Source organism: Salvia splendens, chromosome 18, assembly GCF_004379255.2.
Source record: "Salvia splendens isolate huo1 chromosome 18, SspV2, whole genome shotgun sequence".
In the NCBI taxonomy this organism is placed as follows: Eukaryota; Viridiplantae; Streptophyta; class Magnoliopsida; order Lamiales; family Lamiaceae; genus Salvia; species Salvia splendens.
This window is the reverse complement of record NC_056049.1, coordinates 1,199,300-1,215,630: the sequence shown is the minus strand read 5'-3', so window position 1 is coordinate 1,215,630 and position 16,331 is coordinate 1,199,300. Positions and strand designations below refer to the sequence as shown.

Genomic DNA, 16,331 nt, shown 5'->3' with positions numbered 1-16,331 from the left:
ATTCGAACGCTCGACTTATTGATGCGAAAAATCGTATTATTAGTGATTCGGACATTCAACTTATTGACGAAGAAAAAAGATTAGTTCAAACATTCAACTTATTAACGAAGAAAGAGGATTTTACAAAGTTACGATTATTTTATAAAACATCACCTCAACTTATTAACGAAAAAAGAAGATTTTACGAGTTATGAGTATTTTATAAAACATCACCTCAACTTATTAACGAAGAAAGAAGATTTTACGAGTTGCGACTATTTTATAGAACATCACCTCACCGCCTCAAAACAACAGTCGCAGAGTGATACGTGTTCACACGTAGCTTCCAACAACTATCCAACTCCACTATAAAAACCTGCTCACCACCTCCCCGCCATTTCTCCCTCTCTCGGTTAAACCGCTACTGCAACCCTCCTTTCCCCCACCTGAAGTTTCCTCCTGCTCTCTAACCGTTCGCTACCTGTGTTCTCCGCGGTTGGCGTGTGAACAATTGAGCGCGGGAATCGTCGCTGTTGCTGGCGGTGATGAAGATTCAGTGCAACGTCTGTGAGGCGGCGGAGGCGAAGGTGTTCTGCTGCGCCGACGAGGCGGCGCTATGCGGCGACTGCGATCAGAAGGTGCACGCTGCCAATAAGCTCTCCAGTATGCACCAGAGGGTTCCTCTCTCTACTTCTTCGTCGCAGAAGCCTAAGTGCGATATTTGCCAGGTAGGTAGCTCACGATCCTTTCAGATCTCAATTCTGTTCCGTTTTCAGCTTTCAATTTTGTTATTTTCTAGTTTGGTTTGTTGAATTCCTTCGTTCTTCGTAGATTTGCCTAATTTGGCTCAAAACGATCACAACTGCCAAATTCTGAAATGATAACGAGCATTCAATTTTGTTTTTTCTAGTTTAGTTTTTTGAATTCCTTCGTGCCCCATAGATTTGCCTAATTTGACTCAAAACGATCGCAATTCCAATTTCTGGAATGATATCATGAAGTAATGTGCTGTGTGTTTAGCAACAGAGATTCGAATTAGATGTGTTCTTCACGTGTGGCTATAGTTAGTTCCACATTACGCAATTACAAACTTCGAGATGCAGAAATTAGGCGATTTCCTTGTGATCGCTTGCTCCTCCACGAAAACTGCAAATTAGGTACCTGAATATGTGAAGTAGTGTGTTGTGTGTTTATTAACAGAGTTACAGAGATACGACGTAGATGTGTTCTTCTCGTGTGGCTGTAATTAGTTACACTGATCATGAAGCATCTTCAAGCAAATAATCAATTTGTGAAATTAGACGTTTCATTATTATCAAACATTCGAACCTCGAGATATGCAGAAATTAGGTTCCTTCCATGTGATCGCTTGCTCCATCTAGAAGGCTATGGAAAATTTTGACTAAAACTGCAAATTAGATACCAGGATATGTGAAGCTTGGTTCAGGATTGGGGAGTTAATCTGAGATTATCATCTGAAATATTAATTGTTATTCATTGCTGCAATAGTATTCTGACTTCGATTATCTGGGGATTCCATTTGCAGTATCTTTTGTGGTTGATTTGATTAGTGGCTTGACCCTAATTACTGAGCTACATAGGTTTTGATATTCACACTCCATGTATGCAGGAAACGGTAGGCTATTTCTTTTGCCTGGAGGATCGAGCTCTGCTTTGCAGACGATGCGATGTTTCTATACACACTGCAAATCGCTTGGTTGCTGCTCATCAGAGGTTCTTGCTCACTGGAGTTAAAGTAGGTCTCGAAGCAGCCAAATTTGATCCACCAATTCCATCCCTTCCAGTTGAGAGAAGCTTGGGATCGAATGCTCCTCCCACTCCAAAGAGCGTCATGAACGTAGCAACAGCTGAACAATCCAATAAAACTCTTCCTGTCCAAGCCAGTGTAGGTGGGGATATTTCATTGTCGAAGTTGTCTTTTACAGGAGGTTCCACGGCTGAAAGTATTTCGCCGTGGCAGTTGGATGAATTCCTTGAGCTTGGCGACTTTGGTCAGAAGTACGATCTCATGGATCCTGGCTCATCCAAGGTTCAATCTGTTCATATCCATATGATTTTTGGATAGAAAGTTGATGCTTTAGATTCAAATCTAATCTTCGCCAACATTATATTCCTCACAAATTGCATATGTTTGAAGATAAATTGGATATCTTGGTATGGTTTCAGGCGGATTCCGGGAGATTTGGAGATTCAGACTACTCGCCTATCCTTCGAGTTGCTGATATGGAGGTCGAGGGTGATGAGTGTATGGGACAGTCACCGAATAATTTCTGGACGGTGCCGGAGATTCCATCTCCCCCGACAGCATCCGGGCTTAACTGGCCCATGATTCCCCAGACCCCATGCGACTCTGCTGCCTTCGTGCCCGATATAATCTCCTTGCCTACACACAACCGTCGTTCACACGGTGGTGATAATTTGAAGCGACGGAGGTGTTTTTGATTAACCCTAGTTTCCTCTTGTATCAAGAGTTATGAGTCATGCACATTAGTTTTCTAGGGCTATGAACATGATAGACAATCTGATCATAGCAAGTGTTGAATCCTACATGTTATCGTTGTATGCAAGCAGTGTTGTTTTACCATTGTCGTTATCCACTTAAAAGAGGTTTTGCAAGATCCGTCGAAATCCAATGCCCCGGTACTGTCTAGGAGGTCTTTTTCCGGCCGGGCTGGGCTCGACCGTCGCGTATGGTGTTGGATGATGTTGAAATTTTATGCTTGATAGATATCTAAATTTTGGTAGCTACGAATTGAAAATTTGCAATGTTATTTGAAGTATTTAGAAGTTGAGTTTAATGCAGGTTTAACTTTCAAAATTTTATTTTGTAGAAGTATAAAAACGTACAGTATGAAATTAAAATGAGACCAAAACAAAGGATGACGAGCTGAATTTTTGTGTAGATCAAGCTTGTCGCTATTTGTGTAGATTTGTACTATATGAATAACTTAATATTCATTTGCACTCTTAATTATCATTCACTAGAAAAAATGATCATCTATGGAGAAAAGAAAATGAAAACCAAATATTTCCCAAAGAAAAAAAAATTAAAGCCAAATATTCCCTCCACCCAATAGCATGAGTGCCATTTTTTTTTCTAGTTTTAAGAAATGTGAGTGAAAATTTTAATGGAACTTCAATTTTATTTTTATAATGAAAAAAATATATTTTAAAAATTAATAGAACACAGACTTTATTATATTATAAGAAAATATAAGCAAATTGACTTGATAGAATTTGAAATCTACTTATAAAATATAGTAAGTTCTGTTTGGACGAACCATAATGTCAATAAAACTTATACTGGCACAGATGAAGAGAGTTTAACATTTTTCCTATTTGAGAGGGTAAATATACAATCTACAAGTGAATGTGGTGGATAGAGTGAAATTGTTTACATCAAGCTTTAAACTTTTTAGACATGCATTCTCTCATTCATGTTAATACCACATAAAATGTAACAGAAAAACACAAGAGTGAAACCAAAGACCTCATTTCATACAACAGACAGAATAATGGTTGAAGACTTTCCACTTTCCATTTTCAACAATGAATGCAAAATTCATACAACAGTAAGCCTAAATTCACACTTAGCTTCAAATCCAACACCAATCCGAATTCACAGCCCAAACTGCTCTTTTGTAGCTCTCTCTACAGCTTCTCTAGAACCAGAGTCTTGTTAGTTAGTCATTGAAATGAAAGAGATTTTGGTAACTGTGAAGACGGATTGGCCCTTCACTCTTCCATTTCGTTTTATTGTGTCAGTTTATCCGGTTCAAACTCAAGAGCCGGCTGGTGGCAGCTACACAGTGATTAATTAGCGAATTAAGCAAGTTAGCCGTTGCGTTACCAGCCTCTATGTGAGCCAGTTTTGGAGGAACAGTTGCTGCATAAGGATTGCCAAAATGCTGCCCATGGATATATTTAGGACATTGACCGCGTCATTGTTAAGCTGCAACACAAAGAAAAGAAAACACTCAAAATCACAGAAAATGCTGGCTTCATACATAATTCACGAGGATGATGCACATATAACTCTTATACAAACCAACAACGATGATAATATCCGCTACAAGAAAAAACATATACAAAACATAACTCAACAAGAAAGCAAGTCAAGAAGCGAAAGAACATAACTAACCCATTGGAACCCTTCTTTTTCTTGGAATACTGCACCGATGATACTCTCTCCGAGATTAGCAATCTGGGAAGCAATTACACAGATGACGGCTTGTGGTATGTTTATCTGTTCAGACACAAATCTACATTAGTTCGAATTTCAGCACCAGAAAAGAAAATCAACATTGGAGTGCGAATGAATCAAAACTATTGCAAACTGTAGAGATTTATCAATTAAGATACGTGTAAAACAATGGGGAAGAAGATGACATCCTAACTTTTACCTGACCAAGAACACAACCGACTGAAGCAAGAAGAACCGAAGCAAAAATTCCAGCAAGAGTTCCTTCAAGGCTAACGGCCCCTTCAGTACCCCTTGGGACTATCTTGAATGTTGTGACTAGGTAGCTACAACAAACATCAACTAATCAACGAACATGTACAAGTATAAGTAGAACAATCACTCATCAATATAATGCTGATGAATCCAAAGAGTATGCATATCCTAAAATTTCTAATTCTTTTCCAAAAACTAGACTATGGATGTGAAGAAATGAGCATATCTTGAATAAAAACACACTGGATAACTACAACAAAAAGAGGTGAACTTACGTCGTCCTGCCATATGCTTTCCCTATCTCACTGGAGACAGTATCGCTGAGTTTAGTACAGAAGCTAGCAACAAAACCCAGTTCCCAAAGGGGAGCAAGTGCCATTCCACCGATTCCAGAGATTGAGAGTGCTGCACAAACACAGCCGGCAGCACTTGATCCAACCACACTTCCCGGTCCTCGCCTTCCTTTCATTTTCTCAGCAACCCCTTGAGCCTCCTTCTGCTCCATTTTCACCTTTGTCGCGGCCGTTCCCTGCAATTATCAATCCATCACTCAACACTTCTACCTTAGAGGATACACAAACTCCACCATCCAAACACTCACCAATTTTTTAGGAATGTGTCAATATTTGTAATACGCATACTTGAAATCCACACAACAAGCTTCACACACTAAATAGCTTGTGATTCAACACAGAAAACAGCTTTATGCCATCCTGCGTATGTAAGAGGAAAAAATCCAACACAGCCAAAGTAGCAGAATGTAATTTTTTGGTAGCAGATTTAAATTCAGACATTGAGAAGCACGGACGCGCGCACACACACACAGGCACACACATTGTTCCAAATTCCAACAATTCAGCACCTCACAGTTGTAAAAACATTATTCAACTCGAAACTCTACTAATGAAACTCAACATTTGCAATAAACATAACTGAAATCCACACACAAACACAATAAGCTTCAAACCCTAATTAGCTTGTGATTCTACACAAAAAACAGCCTTTTGCTACCCTTCTTATGCAAGAGGAAAATTCCAGAACAATCAAACAATAAAAATGTAAATTTTTTTATAGTTGATTAAAATTTCAAATCTTGACGCATAAATCAAAGCAAAAACACACACATTATTCCAAATTCCAACAAATTCAGGTCCATCACAACTAAAAAAAACACAATTCAGCTCAGCATTCCACTAAAGAAAACTCACAATTCACACAATTGGACAAAGAGAGCTCACAATGAGAAAGTAAGTAGCCACAAGAAGGAACCCAGAGTAGCTAAATGCGCGCCACGTGAGGGTTCCGAGCAAGAACGCCGCCGCAAATCCGGGCGGCGACAATCCGGAGAGGAGAACAGGGGAGCCTAAAATGAAGATCGCGGCGTTGCTGAGAAGCGCAGACTGCCATGTGGGAGGCGATGATTTGACCAGCTGGATGGCCTGTTGAAGGAGACCTGGATCAAAATCGGTCGCAGACGCTTGAATTTGGGATGCCGATTTCTTCTTCAAGACAGGATTTTTAGGGGTTGACTTGAGAGGGACAAAGAAGAGGGCTTTTGAAGTGGGATTGCGGGAATTGGAGAGAGGGAATGGAGGGGTGAGAGAGAGAGTGGTTGGTGTTGAGAGAGAAGTTGCCATTTTTGGTTGCTGTAAGATAGTTTGGTTGGAGAAGAAAGAAGCTAGTATTACAGAGACTTCTCTATTTCTTTAAATAATGATTTTATTGTTATTAAAAAATTAAGAGTACTAATGTACTATATTGAATGGAAAATAAATATCGTGCCACCTTCATTTCAGGCACGAGTTCTGTTCATTTATGTACGCCGACTTTTTCGATACCAAATAAAATTTGAAGTTACTTTACACTCCCTTTGTTAAAATGAAGCCTTTTCGGACATAAAATTTGAAAAATAAAGTAAAACGATAAAGTAATACTAGTAAAGAGAAATTAAGAGTGTTATTTATTTTAAAATGAAATGACTTGTTTATAGCAAGACAATAAAAAAAAGCACATTAATTTATAGTGAGACATAGAGAGTAATAAGTTACTCTCTCCATCCCCGAAATTTTATCACATTTTTCCATTTCCGTCAGTCTTACAAAATTTGTCACATTTCACTTTATACAATTTTTGATAGTGGACCACACAATCCACTAACTTATTCTTACTCACATTTTATTATAAAACTAATACTTTGAATGTAGGATCCACATTCTACCAACTTTTTCGACCCGTAACTTTCCATTACATTTCTTAAAACCCGTATCAAACTGTGATAATATTTGGGAGACGGAGGGAGTAAAAGTCAAGACCTTGTTATAGTACTCCATTACATAGAAATAAGTGCGAGTAGTGCGGGACGGAGTGAGTAATATTTAACTTTGATAAAATCCACATACTATTAGTTAGCAATTACGGCAATATAGGGTAGCTACCACGGCGCGGACCTAGATTCTGGCATTCCTTCTTCAAGAGTGGGGTAAAAGAAATTACATTAGTCCTCTAGTAGTAGTACATTTTATTTTAGCATTGTATGATATAATAATGATTTTCTTTTATTTTTTTAATTCTAGTGCATAAAAAATTAGCCTTGCCTGATTTCTCTTCCCTTTTCTTTTATAATTCATGTTGTTAATCAGAGACATAAACATTTATTGATAGTAATTATGGATGACAAATTGAGTTTTCATAGTTTATAAAAAAAATTCAATGTAAGAATTCATTCTTTGATTTTATACTTTTCGTCTCAACAACATGTACACATTGTCAACAAACTTCAAAATTTTAAAATGAAATCAATTTAATTAGTCGTCTCAACATGTACACATAGAAAAAAGAATGCTTTTAGTAATGAGCAAATTTTATTTTGGAATTAATTGATTTCCATTAGCAACTAGAGTGACATAGAGCAGTTGGTTCCAAGTATCCGGCACGCCAGCGAGGCACCAATGGCTGCAGTCGTTCCCCTTCTTCCCGCCGATGCCGTATGCCGACGGATGGCCGTCTTTCCGCAGCGCCGAGAGCGTGGTCACGTCCAGCAGCTGCACCGACGTCGTCATGTTTCTCAGCACGCGCTTTACTGCTGCCACGGCCGGCAGATCTGGCCCAGGGTACACGGATCCATGAATCGGCTCCGTCTCTCCATAGCACGATGCTCCGTTCGGTAATGCATTATTCCACTCGATGCCACTATATACGATAGGGACGGATGCAGAAATTTAAATATATTTAGAGAGCAAACATAAATTTCTTGAATAATTAAAAGAGAGATGCGATCTCGATCTCGTATGAATTAAAATAACTTCTCTTAAAGCTCATATCATCATCTGAATGTGACGTCTATTATAAGAGAAGTACTATATTGTATTGGACCTTTCAATATCACATTATCGCTATAATTACGCCTTTTTTATATAGGGAGATGGAGGGAACAATTCTACTTTTATTCTAGAGAATTAATGGAATTCCATTTTAATGAAGCAGATTAGATTTATTCCGATTGGGGGAGTGACGCACAAGGGTTATGCGTCGTTATTATTGAACGACGCACAACCCTTATGCGTCGTTGGGTAACGACGCACAAGGATTATGCGTCGTTAAAAGAAGCATAAGGGTTATGCGTCTTACCTTAATGACGCATAACCCTTATGCGTCACACTGGTAAGCATTCCCGCCTGTCACTCGGGTGACCCGGGTTCGATCCCCGGCAACGGCGCATTTTTTTAAGTGATTAGTATTTGATAAAAATGAGTTATTCTAAACCTTTGTTTTTGGCAAATAGATATTACTCTTATAAAAGAATTAATTAAAGAAGTTAAGAATAAATGCCCAATCTAATTGGTCCCCCAAAACGAATACATGTACATTGACAAATTAATTTATACTTCTATTATCTATGACCACTGTTTATTTTATTTTATATATTAAGTTTATTTTTTAATATCTTAAAAATTACTATTGTTTATGCCGTTAATGGTATAATAACATAAAAATCAAAACTTTATTCACTTATAGATTACGCTTATATAAAATACATGGCATAATATTATATACTATTAATTAAATAATCCAAGTCTTTATGTTATAAGAAAATAAAATAATGCTTATTATAAAATAATTTCCAAAAGTCCTTGCTGCAATATTGATTAATGAATGTTCTACCCACTATTATAAGAAAATAAAATAATGCTTATTATAATAGCGATGACTATACTCTAATAAATAATAGTAATAATAATAGTAAAAATGCGTCGTTGCCAGGGATCGAACCCGGGTCACCCGGGTGACAGGCGGGAATGCTTACCAGTGTGACGCATAAGGGTTATGCGTCATTAGGGTAAGACGCATAACCCTTATGCGTCTTTTAACGACGCATAATCCTTGTGCGTCGTTACTTAACGACGCATAAGGGTTGTGCGTCGTTCAATAATAACGACGCATAACCCTTGTGCGTCACTCCCCCAATCGGAATAAATCTAATCTCCTTCATTAAAATGGAATTCCATTAATTATCTAGAACAAAAGTAGAATTGTTCCGGAGATGGAGTGGAAGAAAGAGGGAGAGAGATTTATTACTTGTAATGAGTAGGTGAGATGCCTTGAAAGAAAACCCTAGTTTGCAAACGATTGATGTTAGAATCCACCCACTTGGACCATGTTCTTAGGCCCAACTCGTAAGCTTTCAATCGATCCATGTCTTTGTACACTTCACCACCAAATTGGATGTAGTCCCACCTAACCAAATCAATATATAATTCCAAGCAAAATAACTCAAATCACAATAAAACACAAAAGAAAAAAACAAAATCACTTCTTCTTACGGCGTTTGTCTTCCCTTATGAACCCACCAATGCCATGAATTGAACACAAGCATATTAAACCCTTTCCACGACTCCCCATTCTTGATCGAATCGAGCTTCAAAACCCTCCCCCTCTTCCCGTCCACAACTAAATCGACCAATAGCGCATTCCTGGACAACATCAACGACATATTGTACTCCTACAGATGCAGACATGGGTGGAAATAGACAGTTAATTAATCGGTTATTTACAAGTACGATTCAATTCTGATTAGCCAATCAAATCTAAAATCACAAACAATGTTACATCAATTTGGTCGTAATTAAGGTGATCATGTCCAATATGGACCACTGTTCATTCATTGTATGATCTGCGACTGTCATCAACACGTACTATTGTATGACATATGACTATTCGTACTGATAGAAATCCCTGGGTTTCACATGACTATTCGTACTGATAGAAATCCCTGGGTTCCATCCTAAAACCAATTGGTGATAGGAGGAGGGGCCCATGAGGCTTATATACTAGTTTCAGTTTTCTCTTGACACCGATGTGAGACAGTTATATGTTATATTTTTTGTTTCAATTGCCAACACCCTCCCTCTTGACACCGATGTGGGGCAGTTATATGTTATATTTTTTGTTTCAATTGCCAACACCCTCCCTCAAACCCTTCAAGGTGAACCTTGGAGGGGTTGGACTTTTTTCTAATCGATTGGACAATCGGCCCAATTTTTTTCGATCGGTTGGACCACTTGGCCCAAATTTTTAAGTCCAGATATACTGTTGGGTCAGTCATTTTTTCGGTTTCAGCCCAGATATACTGTTGGGTCAGTTAAATTTGACCCACAGTCGGCGACCCGTTCTGATACCATGATAGAAATCCATGGGTTCCATCCTAAAACCAATTGATGATAGGAGGAGGGGCCCATTAGACTTATATACTAGTTTCAGTTTTCTCTTGACACCGATGTGGGGCAGTTATATGTTATATTTTTAGTTTCAATTGCCAACACGTACAATGAGCACCGTCCGTATTAGAAGATCCACACAATATATATGTTATGATATACTCTCAAATCATACAATGAACAGTTTTGTAATCTGCGACTGTCACCAACACATATATTGCAGGGATCGAACATACATTGTATGAATCTAGTAGATTCAAGCAATATATATGTTGATGACGTGTCGCAAATTATACCATTGTTCATTGTATGATCTGCGACTATCGTATCAATATATACAGCATGAATCTTCAAATATGTATATACAAAATGACAACCTTAGATCATAAAATAATCTAGAATCAATATTAGAGTTTTACCGGCATGTAAAACGTGGAAACCCCTCCTGTCTTTTTGATGGTGTAGTTTGACCGAGGAACCGATGCATGAAGCATGCATGCAAGAGATTCCCACTGATTCAAGCTAAGGGAATCTCCCACAAACAATATTCTCTTCCCTTGAAACCTCCTCAAAAAATCCACCCCACTAAATCTAATTAAACAAAACAAATTAATTTAGATCATAATGTAAATTTAATTATTATAATAAACACTAATACACACACACACACACACACACACACACACACACTTACTTGGGCAATTTGCAGTTGTTGGGCTTCCATGTGTAATTGAGGTAGAGCTTGTCCGGCCTTCCGTTTCCGGCGCAGTCGAACTGTTTGTCGACGAAAGGGCACATCGGAACGTCGTAGATAGGGCCGGCGCCGGCCACCCAGCTGCCTTGGAATAAATCACAGCCCACATCAAGGCTGGATGACAATTGAAAACATGTGAAAGTGAGAAACACTAATTTGAGGGTGGTGATTAAGAATGTTGCAATGTGTGACATTGTTTGGTGAGAAAGAGTGTGATTTATGTTGTCAATAGATATTGTTTTGAGTGTGCATTGTGTTTTTATATATATAGTGTGTGTGTGAAGTGGTGTTGGTTAGAGCTAGATAGGTGGAATAATAATGGATGGATTGGCTTGAAAGGAAAGACAAAATGGGATGGACCCTTGCAAGAAGCTAAGTTCTCATCATTGCATGCCTTGTTGGTGGATCAATGATTGATACAATAGAATTTCGATTTATTGTGTCCTAGTATTATTATATTTCGGTTGCCTATTTACAATTTCACTCAAATTATACCTCGTGAAAAAATTGAGAAAACTAGTAAAATTCATAATTTTTATAACCAATTTTGAAAGTTGTGGAATAGACTAGGATTTAACCAAAATTCAAGATTTTTCTAGCAATTTTGGTTAAATCAATTTTGCAGGTGACTCAATGCATGAACAATTATCAGTACACAATTCAATAAGATATTTCTAACTGCATAATAGAAATATATACTCGTGTAACATTATTTGTGCTAAAATTAATATATTATAATTTAGGATCTTAGAATTTCATTCAAATAGAGACAACGAATAGTATATGCTTTATGAATACTAATTCTTAAAATAAAAAATTGATTATTAATTCCATCTATCCCATCCTATCTTGATTAGTTATTCCTTCTCAAATATCTTATTACAAGTAAAAATGTGACATGAATATACAACCTTTCAAACAATGAGGTTGTAAAGAATCTGATTCCATGTATCCGGAACTCCCGGCAGGCACCAATGGCTGCAGTCCATCGAAGGAAGCCCGTAAATCGAGGGATGCCCGTCTTTCCTCATCAACGAAAGGCCTGTCACGTCCAACAGCGTGACAGGCTTCCTCATCGCCCCCAACACCCTCTTCAGTACCCCTAGAGCCAGTGGCAAACCCCCAGGATACGTGGGCCCCGCCACTGGCTCTTTTTGTCCTATGCACGATTTCGCACGTGGCTCGTTCCATTCGCTCCCACTGCTCGTCACAATATGCACATAATTAATTATGTAAACTACCCGGCCGGAAAAAAAAGGAAGGGGTGAACTTACTTGTAATGCGATGGGGAAATCCCTTGAAAGAAAACCATGGACGTGGTGGGGTCCACGTTGTCGTCGACCCAACCTGCCCACGTGTGGAGCGCTTTCTCAAAGGCGAGGACGCGATCCATGTCTTTGTAGAGCTGTCCCCCTAATTCGATGAAATCCCACCTACACAATTGTTGTAACCAAACCACAATTTTTGTCATGCATCATAGATGGAAGCTAAATTAAACTCTGGTTAACGATGAAACACAACTTAATTAGAAAGAAATTTCCCTCTAAGCTCGAGTCACACAATATGCATAAGTGCAATTGTGTGTGAACTATGGTATGGTTGACGATGATGCACAATTCAATTGATAAAACTTTTTTTTTCAACTAATAGGTCGAGGGTTCTGATCGCCCAATGTGCCTGAAATTGTAACTCAAAGAGAGAAAGTGACGTACGGTTGAGAGGCGCCGCGGCGATTCCACCAGTGCCACGTGTTGAAGATGAGGGTGTCGATGCCAAGCCATCTCTTGCCACCTTGTATGGAGTCTAGCTTGAGGATTCTACCTTGTGCTTCTCCAACTAAGTCTACAAGATATACACTGCGATCCAACATCACCTTCACTTCATAATCCTGTCCAAGATGATCATCAGTATTTTGTAAGAAGGATCAATAATGATTTCTCATTTATATTTTTAGATGACTTCAATCCGAGTTAAGAAAATATTTTACCAACTGAAATGTACTTTATTGTTATGGAATTTTTTTTTGGGGGGGGGTTAATCTAGTGTGTTTTGTTTCTCCAACTTCTATCATTCTAAAAAATATACCCTCACTAATTAAATACTTCGAATTTTCTAAAAAAATTAATTTATGATCCGCATTAAACAAACTTGCGCCATAGAACTCGAATCTGACCTTTGGCCTCATACAATAACAACTCTATCATTAAGTCAACACACACGCGTACACTCGTTTATTGTTAACAATTCTCAACATCACCTAACTGTTGATGCTTAAGAAGTAATATCAATTTCAAATAAAAAACAAAAAATGGTTGTTAAAGTGTAGCTTTTTCAATGTGTAAAATCATGATAAATAATTGAAGCCCTCTTTCATAACGCAATAACAACCCTCTCAAGTATCACTTTCATTTCTAAAATAACGTTACATCAATAATTTATAAAACTTGATTGTAGTTCTTTGTCTCATAAATATCAATCAAGATATTTACACTATATGACAACTTTAACTGTTTATTGCTACATCCCATAACTATTATTCAAGGAGGTAGCTCACATAAAATTAAATTTCAAACATTATTTTCTTTTATTTTTAATTGTTAATATCACAAAAACTAATGATAAATTGAATTAAACGAGAACCGTGGTCGCGAAAAATGCTTACCGTGAATGTGAAGGTGGTAACCTCGCCGGAGGAGGTGTGAGTGTAGTTAGTTTCGTGCACGGTGGCGATGATCATACATATTAAAGATTCCCATTGATTGCGGCTGAGGGAATCACCCACAAACATTATGCTTTTTCCTTTGTATGTCTTCAACAAATTTCCTCCATCAAATCTGCACAATTTTACAATATATTTGTCATGTGCCAAAGCAACCTTATGTGTTTAATCGAATTTCCGTAAATACTCTATTCGTTCTATTATTAATTTATTATACGTATTTCTTTTTAGATTATCTCACATATTATGTCACATTTCTTCACACAATTTTAAATAATACATATATTTTTCAAAAATAATACTATGTCATTTTTCAATTCAGCTAAATCTCGTGCCAAAAAAATAGTACTATCATATAGTAGTATATAGAAAATTGTCATTTTCAATCATGGTGGGGCAAATATTTCAATTGGAAATACTTGCATGTTTAACATTGAACAAACCATCAAATATATACAATTGATATGCATATTGTATGGTTTTATAATTAACAAAACTTTGCTATATCTTCTGAATTTTATTTCTCAAGTAAATAGTCGTTTATCTACGTTCTTATTTTTTTAAAAAATTATTTATCACATGAAATAAAATTATCTAAAGAAGATCTATCATCCATTGAAACCTACTGAAATAAGTTATAAGACAACTGTAAATCACGAGCCTGTCATTTGTCAGTTAGAAATGGACAATTCCACAAACAATTGATCCGTGAAAACAAAAAAATTGATATATTTACTCTATCATCTCAAGTCTTTCCTCACACAATTATAACAATATATTACAGCATTTTGGGTAATAAATTATGCAACAAACATGTATTAGCTATTTTATCGGTCCACAATTTATTTTTGATCAGCCACAAAATTTAGTCACTATTTTATTTTAAATTTATTTCTCTCTTATTAAGACTAAATAGTACATTATTCGTTAACAATATTTTATTCATATTTTCTCATTTCCTCTTATATACTAATAAATTTTGCATAAATATACATATTGTTCCTAAACAAGACTGATAATAGTGGACGAAATAAAATAAGTACATAAATTAATTATAAATTTGACTTGGGATGACAATCATGTGACCACAACATAAATTTTTATCGGAAAAAAAAGTAAAAAACAAGCTTGCCATATTAGCTGTTGTCGCTGTCAGTTGTTACCACTAAATTTTTCTATTTCTGCTTTAGAAATAAAATATTTCATCTATCCTCTCAAAATAACTCTTTTTTGCTATGTTAATAAATTAAACATTTTAATTTGTAGACCATCATACAACATACTTGTATATCTTTACATTGATATCATTTTAACAAGTCATGTTATTCAATCATAAAGTTATTTTCCATAATTTCAATTCCAATAAAAATCAGCCCATCTACTAGTAATAATTTAATAACACATCTAATTCACTTAAAAGCATAATATTTAATAATTATCATATCATTTATTAAACCCAAGCCACTATCTTTCCAAATAAATGTAAATTAATACTCCCTCCGTCCCTGAAAATTTGTCACATATTTTCTTTTTCGTCCGTCCCTAAAAATTTGTCACCTTTCACTTTTACTATTTTTGGTAGTGGACCCTACATTCCACTAACTCATTCACACTCACATTTTATTATAAAACTAATATATAAAAGTAGGACTCACATGCCACCAACTTTTTCAACTCACTTTCTATTATATTTCTAAAAACCCGCGTCGGGTCAAATGGTGACGACTTTTGGGGGACGGAGGGAGTAATATAAACAAATCTAAATATCAAACCAGACTATTATTTTCATTATTTTTTTAATTAAAATTAACAAAAACATTAATTTTAAAAAAAAAAGTGGTGGGGAGAAAGAGGCACCTTGATAAGTTGCAGGAGTTTGGTCGCCAGTTGTACCTAAGGTACAAGTCGTCGGAGCGGCCATTTTTCCGGCAGTTGAACTCCTTCTGGATGAAGGGACATGATGTATAGTTGTAGAGAGTGTACGGTGCGGACGATTCAGACAACCATTCCCCTTCAAACAAATCACACGAATTTTTTTCCTCTGCATTTGCTTTGGATTGCCACAACACTACGCTAATCGCAGTTGCAAGGATTAACACACCTTCTAATCTCATCTCTCTCTCTCTCTCTGAAGACAGCAACGTGGGTTAGAGAGAGAAAGAGAGGAAATAGGATAACAAATAGATCTATCTCTCATTCTCTCTCTCTCAGGATATATGTCTGTGTGCCTCTCCCAATGTATATTGAAATGTTTTGTGTCGGATTCCGTCCATAGTGTCATATTAGGCATCAATATCCCTATAAACTTTGTGGTAAATAACAAACTCGGGTAAAGTTTATGATATTATTTGCCAAATAGAAAGTTCGTGGTGGGAAAAATCCAACTTTTTGGAAGTTCCATGATATTAGAAGTCAATATCCCTAAAAACTATAACTACAAAATTAGATTATCTTGTTAAACACTTCCTTATATATTCTATTTAATGACAATAATATAAATGTGTAATATGATGTATCATATAATTAATATCACATGTAAGATAAAATATACTAATAAAAATAAATATTTTAAGTCATTTTGAATTAGATAATTTCAAGATAAGAGAGTTATATACCCTAACAAACTAATGTATATGAAAACGTTTAATTTGAATGGTAAGATATGATTTGACAAAATAATTGAATTTA

At 36.5% G+C, this 16,331-nt stretch overlaps 4 protein-coding genes across 4 annotated transcripts; 1 reads left to right on the top strand and 3 right to left on the bottom strand.

Moving 5' to 3' along the window:
• The first annotated feature begins 264 nt into the window (after window positions 1–264).
• Window positions 265–2,584, top strand: LOC121777812 (B-box zinc finger protein 22-like). The gene is made up of 3 exons (XM_042175166.1): window positions 265–707; window positions 1,610–2,029; window positions 2,167–2,584. Exons 1-3 carry the CDS (start codon window positions 525–527, stop codon window positions 2,440–2,442), a joined length of 879 nt encoding a protein of 292 aa, XP_042031100.1. The 5' UTR covers window positions 265–524; the 3' UTR covers window positions 2,443–2,584.
• Window positions 2,585–3,412: 828 nt separating this feature from the next.
• On the bottom strand, window positions 3,413–6,162 carry LOC121777493 (protein VTE6, chloroplastic-like). Its single transcript, XM_042174767.1, has 5 exons — window positions 5,695–6,162; window positions 4,732–4,985; window positions 4,404–4,527; window positions 4,142–4,246; window positions 3,413–3,952 (listed from the first exon to the last, which is right to left on the bottom strand). The coding sequence occupies exons 1-5, from the start codon at window positions 6,091–6,093 to the stop codon at window positions 3,857–3,859; spliced, it is 978 nt and encodes a 325-aa protein (XP_042030701.1). The 5' UTR covers window positions 6,094–6,162; the 3' UTR covers window positions 3,413–3,856.
• A 986-nt stretch (window positions 6,163–7,148) lies between these two features.
• Window positions 7,149–11,139, bottom strand: LOC121776011 (protein trichome birefringence-like 41). The gene is made up of 5 exons (XM_042173130.1): window positions 10,865–11,139; window positions 10,590–10,761; window positions 9,277–9,455; window positions 9,032–9,190; window positions 7,149–7,645 (listed from the first exon to the last, which is right to left on the bottom strand). Exons 1-5 carry the CDS (start codon window positions 11,116–11,118, stop codon window positions 7,318–7,320), a joined length of 1,092 nt encoding a protein of 363 aa, XP_042029064.1. The 5' UTR covers window positions 11,119–11,139; the 3' UTR covers window positions 7,149–7,317.
• Window positions 11,140–11,636: 497 nt separating this feature from the next.
• LOC121776003 (protein trichome birefringence-like 41) lies at window positions 11,637–15,866 on the bottom strand. The gene is made up of 5 exons (XM_042173122.1): window positions 15,501–15,866; window positions 13,587–13,758; window positions 12,637–12,812; window positions 12,199–12,357; window positions 11,637–12,124 (listed from the first exon to the last, which is right to left on the bottom strand). Exons 1-5 carry the CDS (start codon window positions 15,755–15,757, stop codon window positions 11,839–11,841), a joined length of 1,050 nt encoding a protein of 349 aa, XP_042029056.1. The 5' UTR covers window positions 15,758–15,866; the 3' UTR covers window positions 11,637–11,838.
• Between the last annotated feature and the right edge of the window lie 465 nt (window positions 15,867–16,331).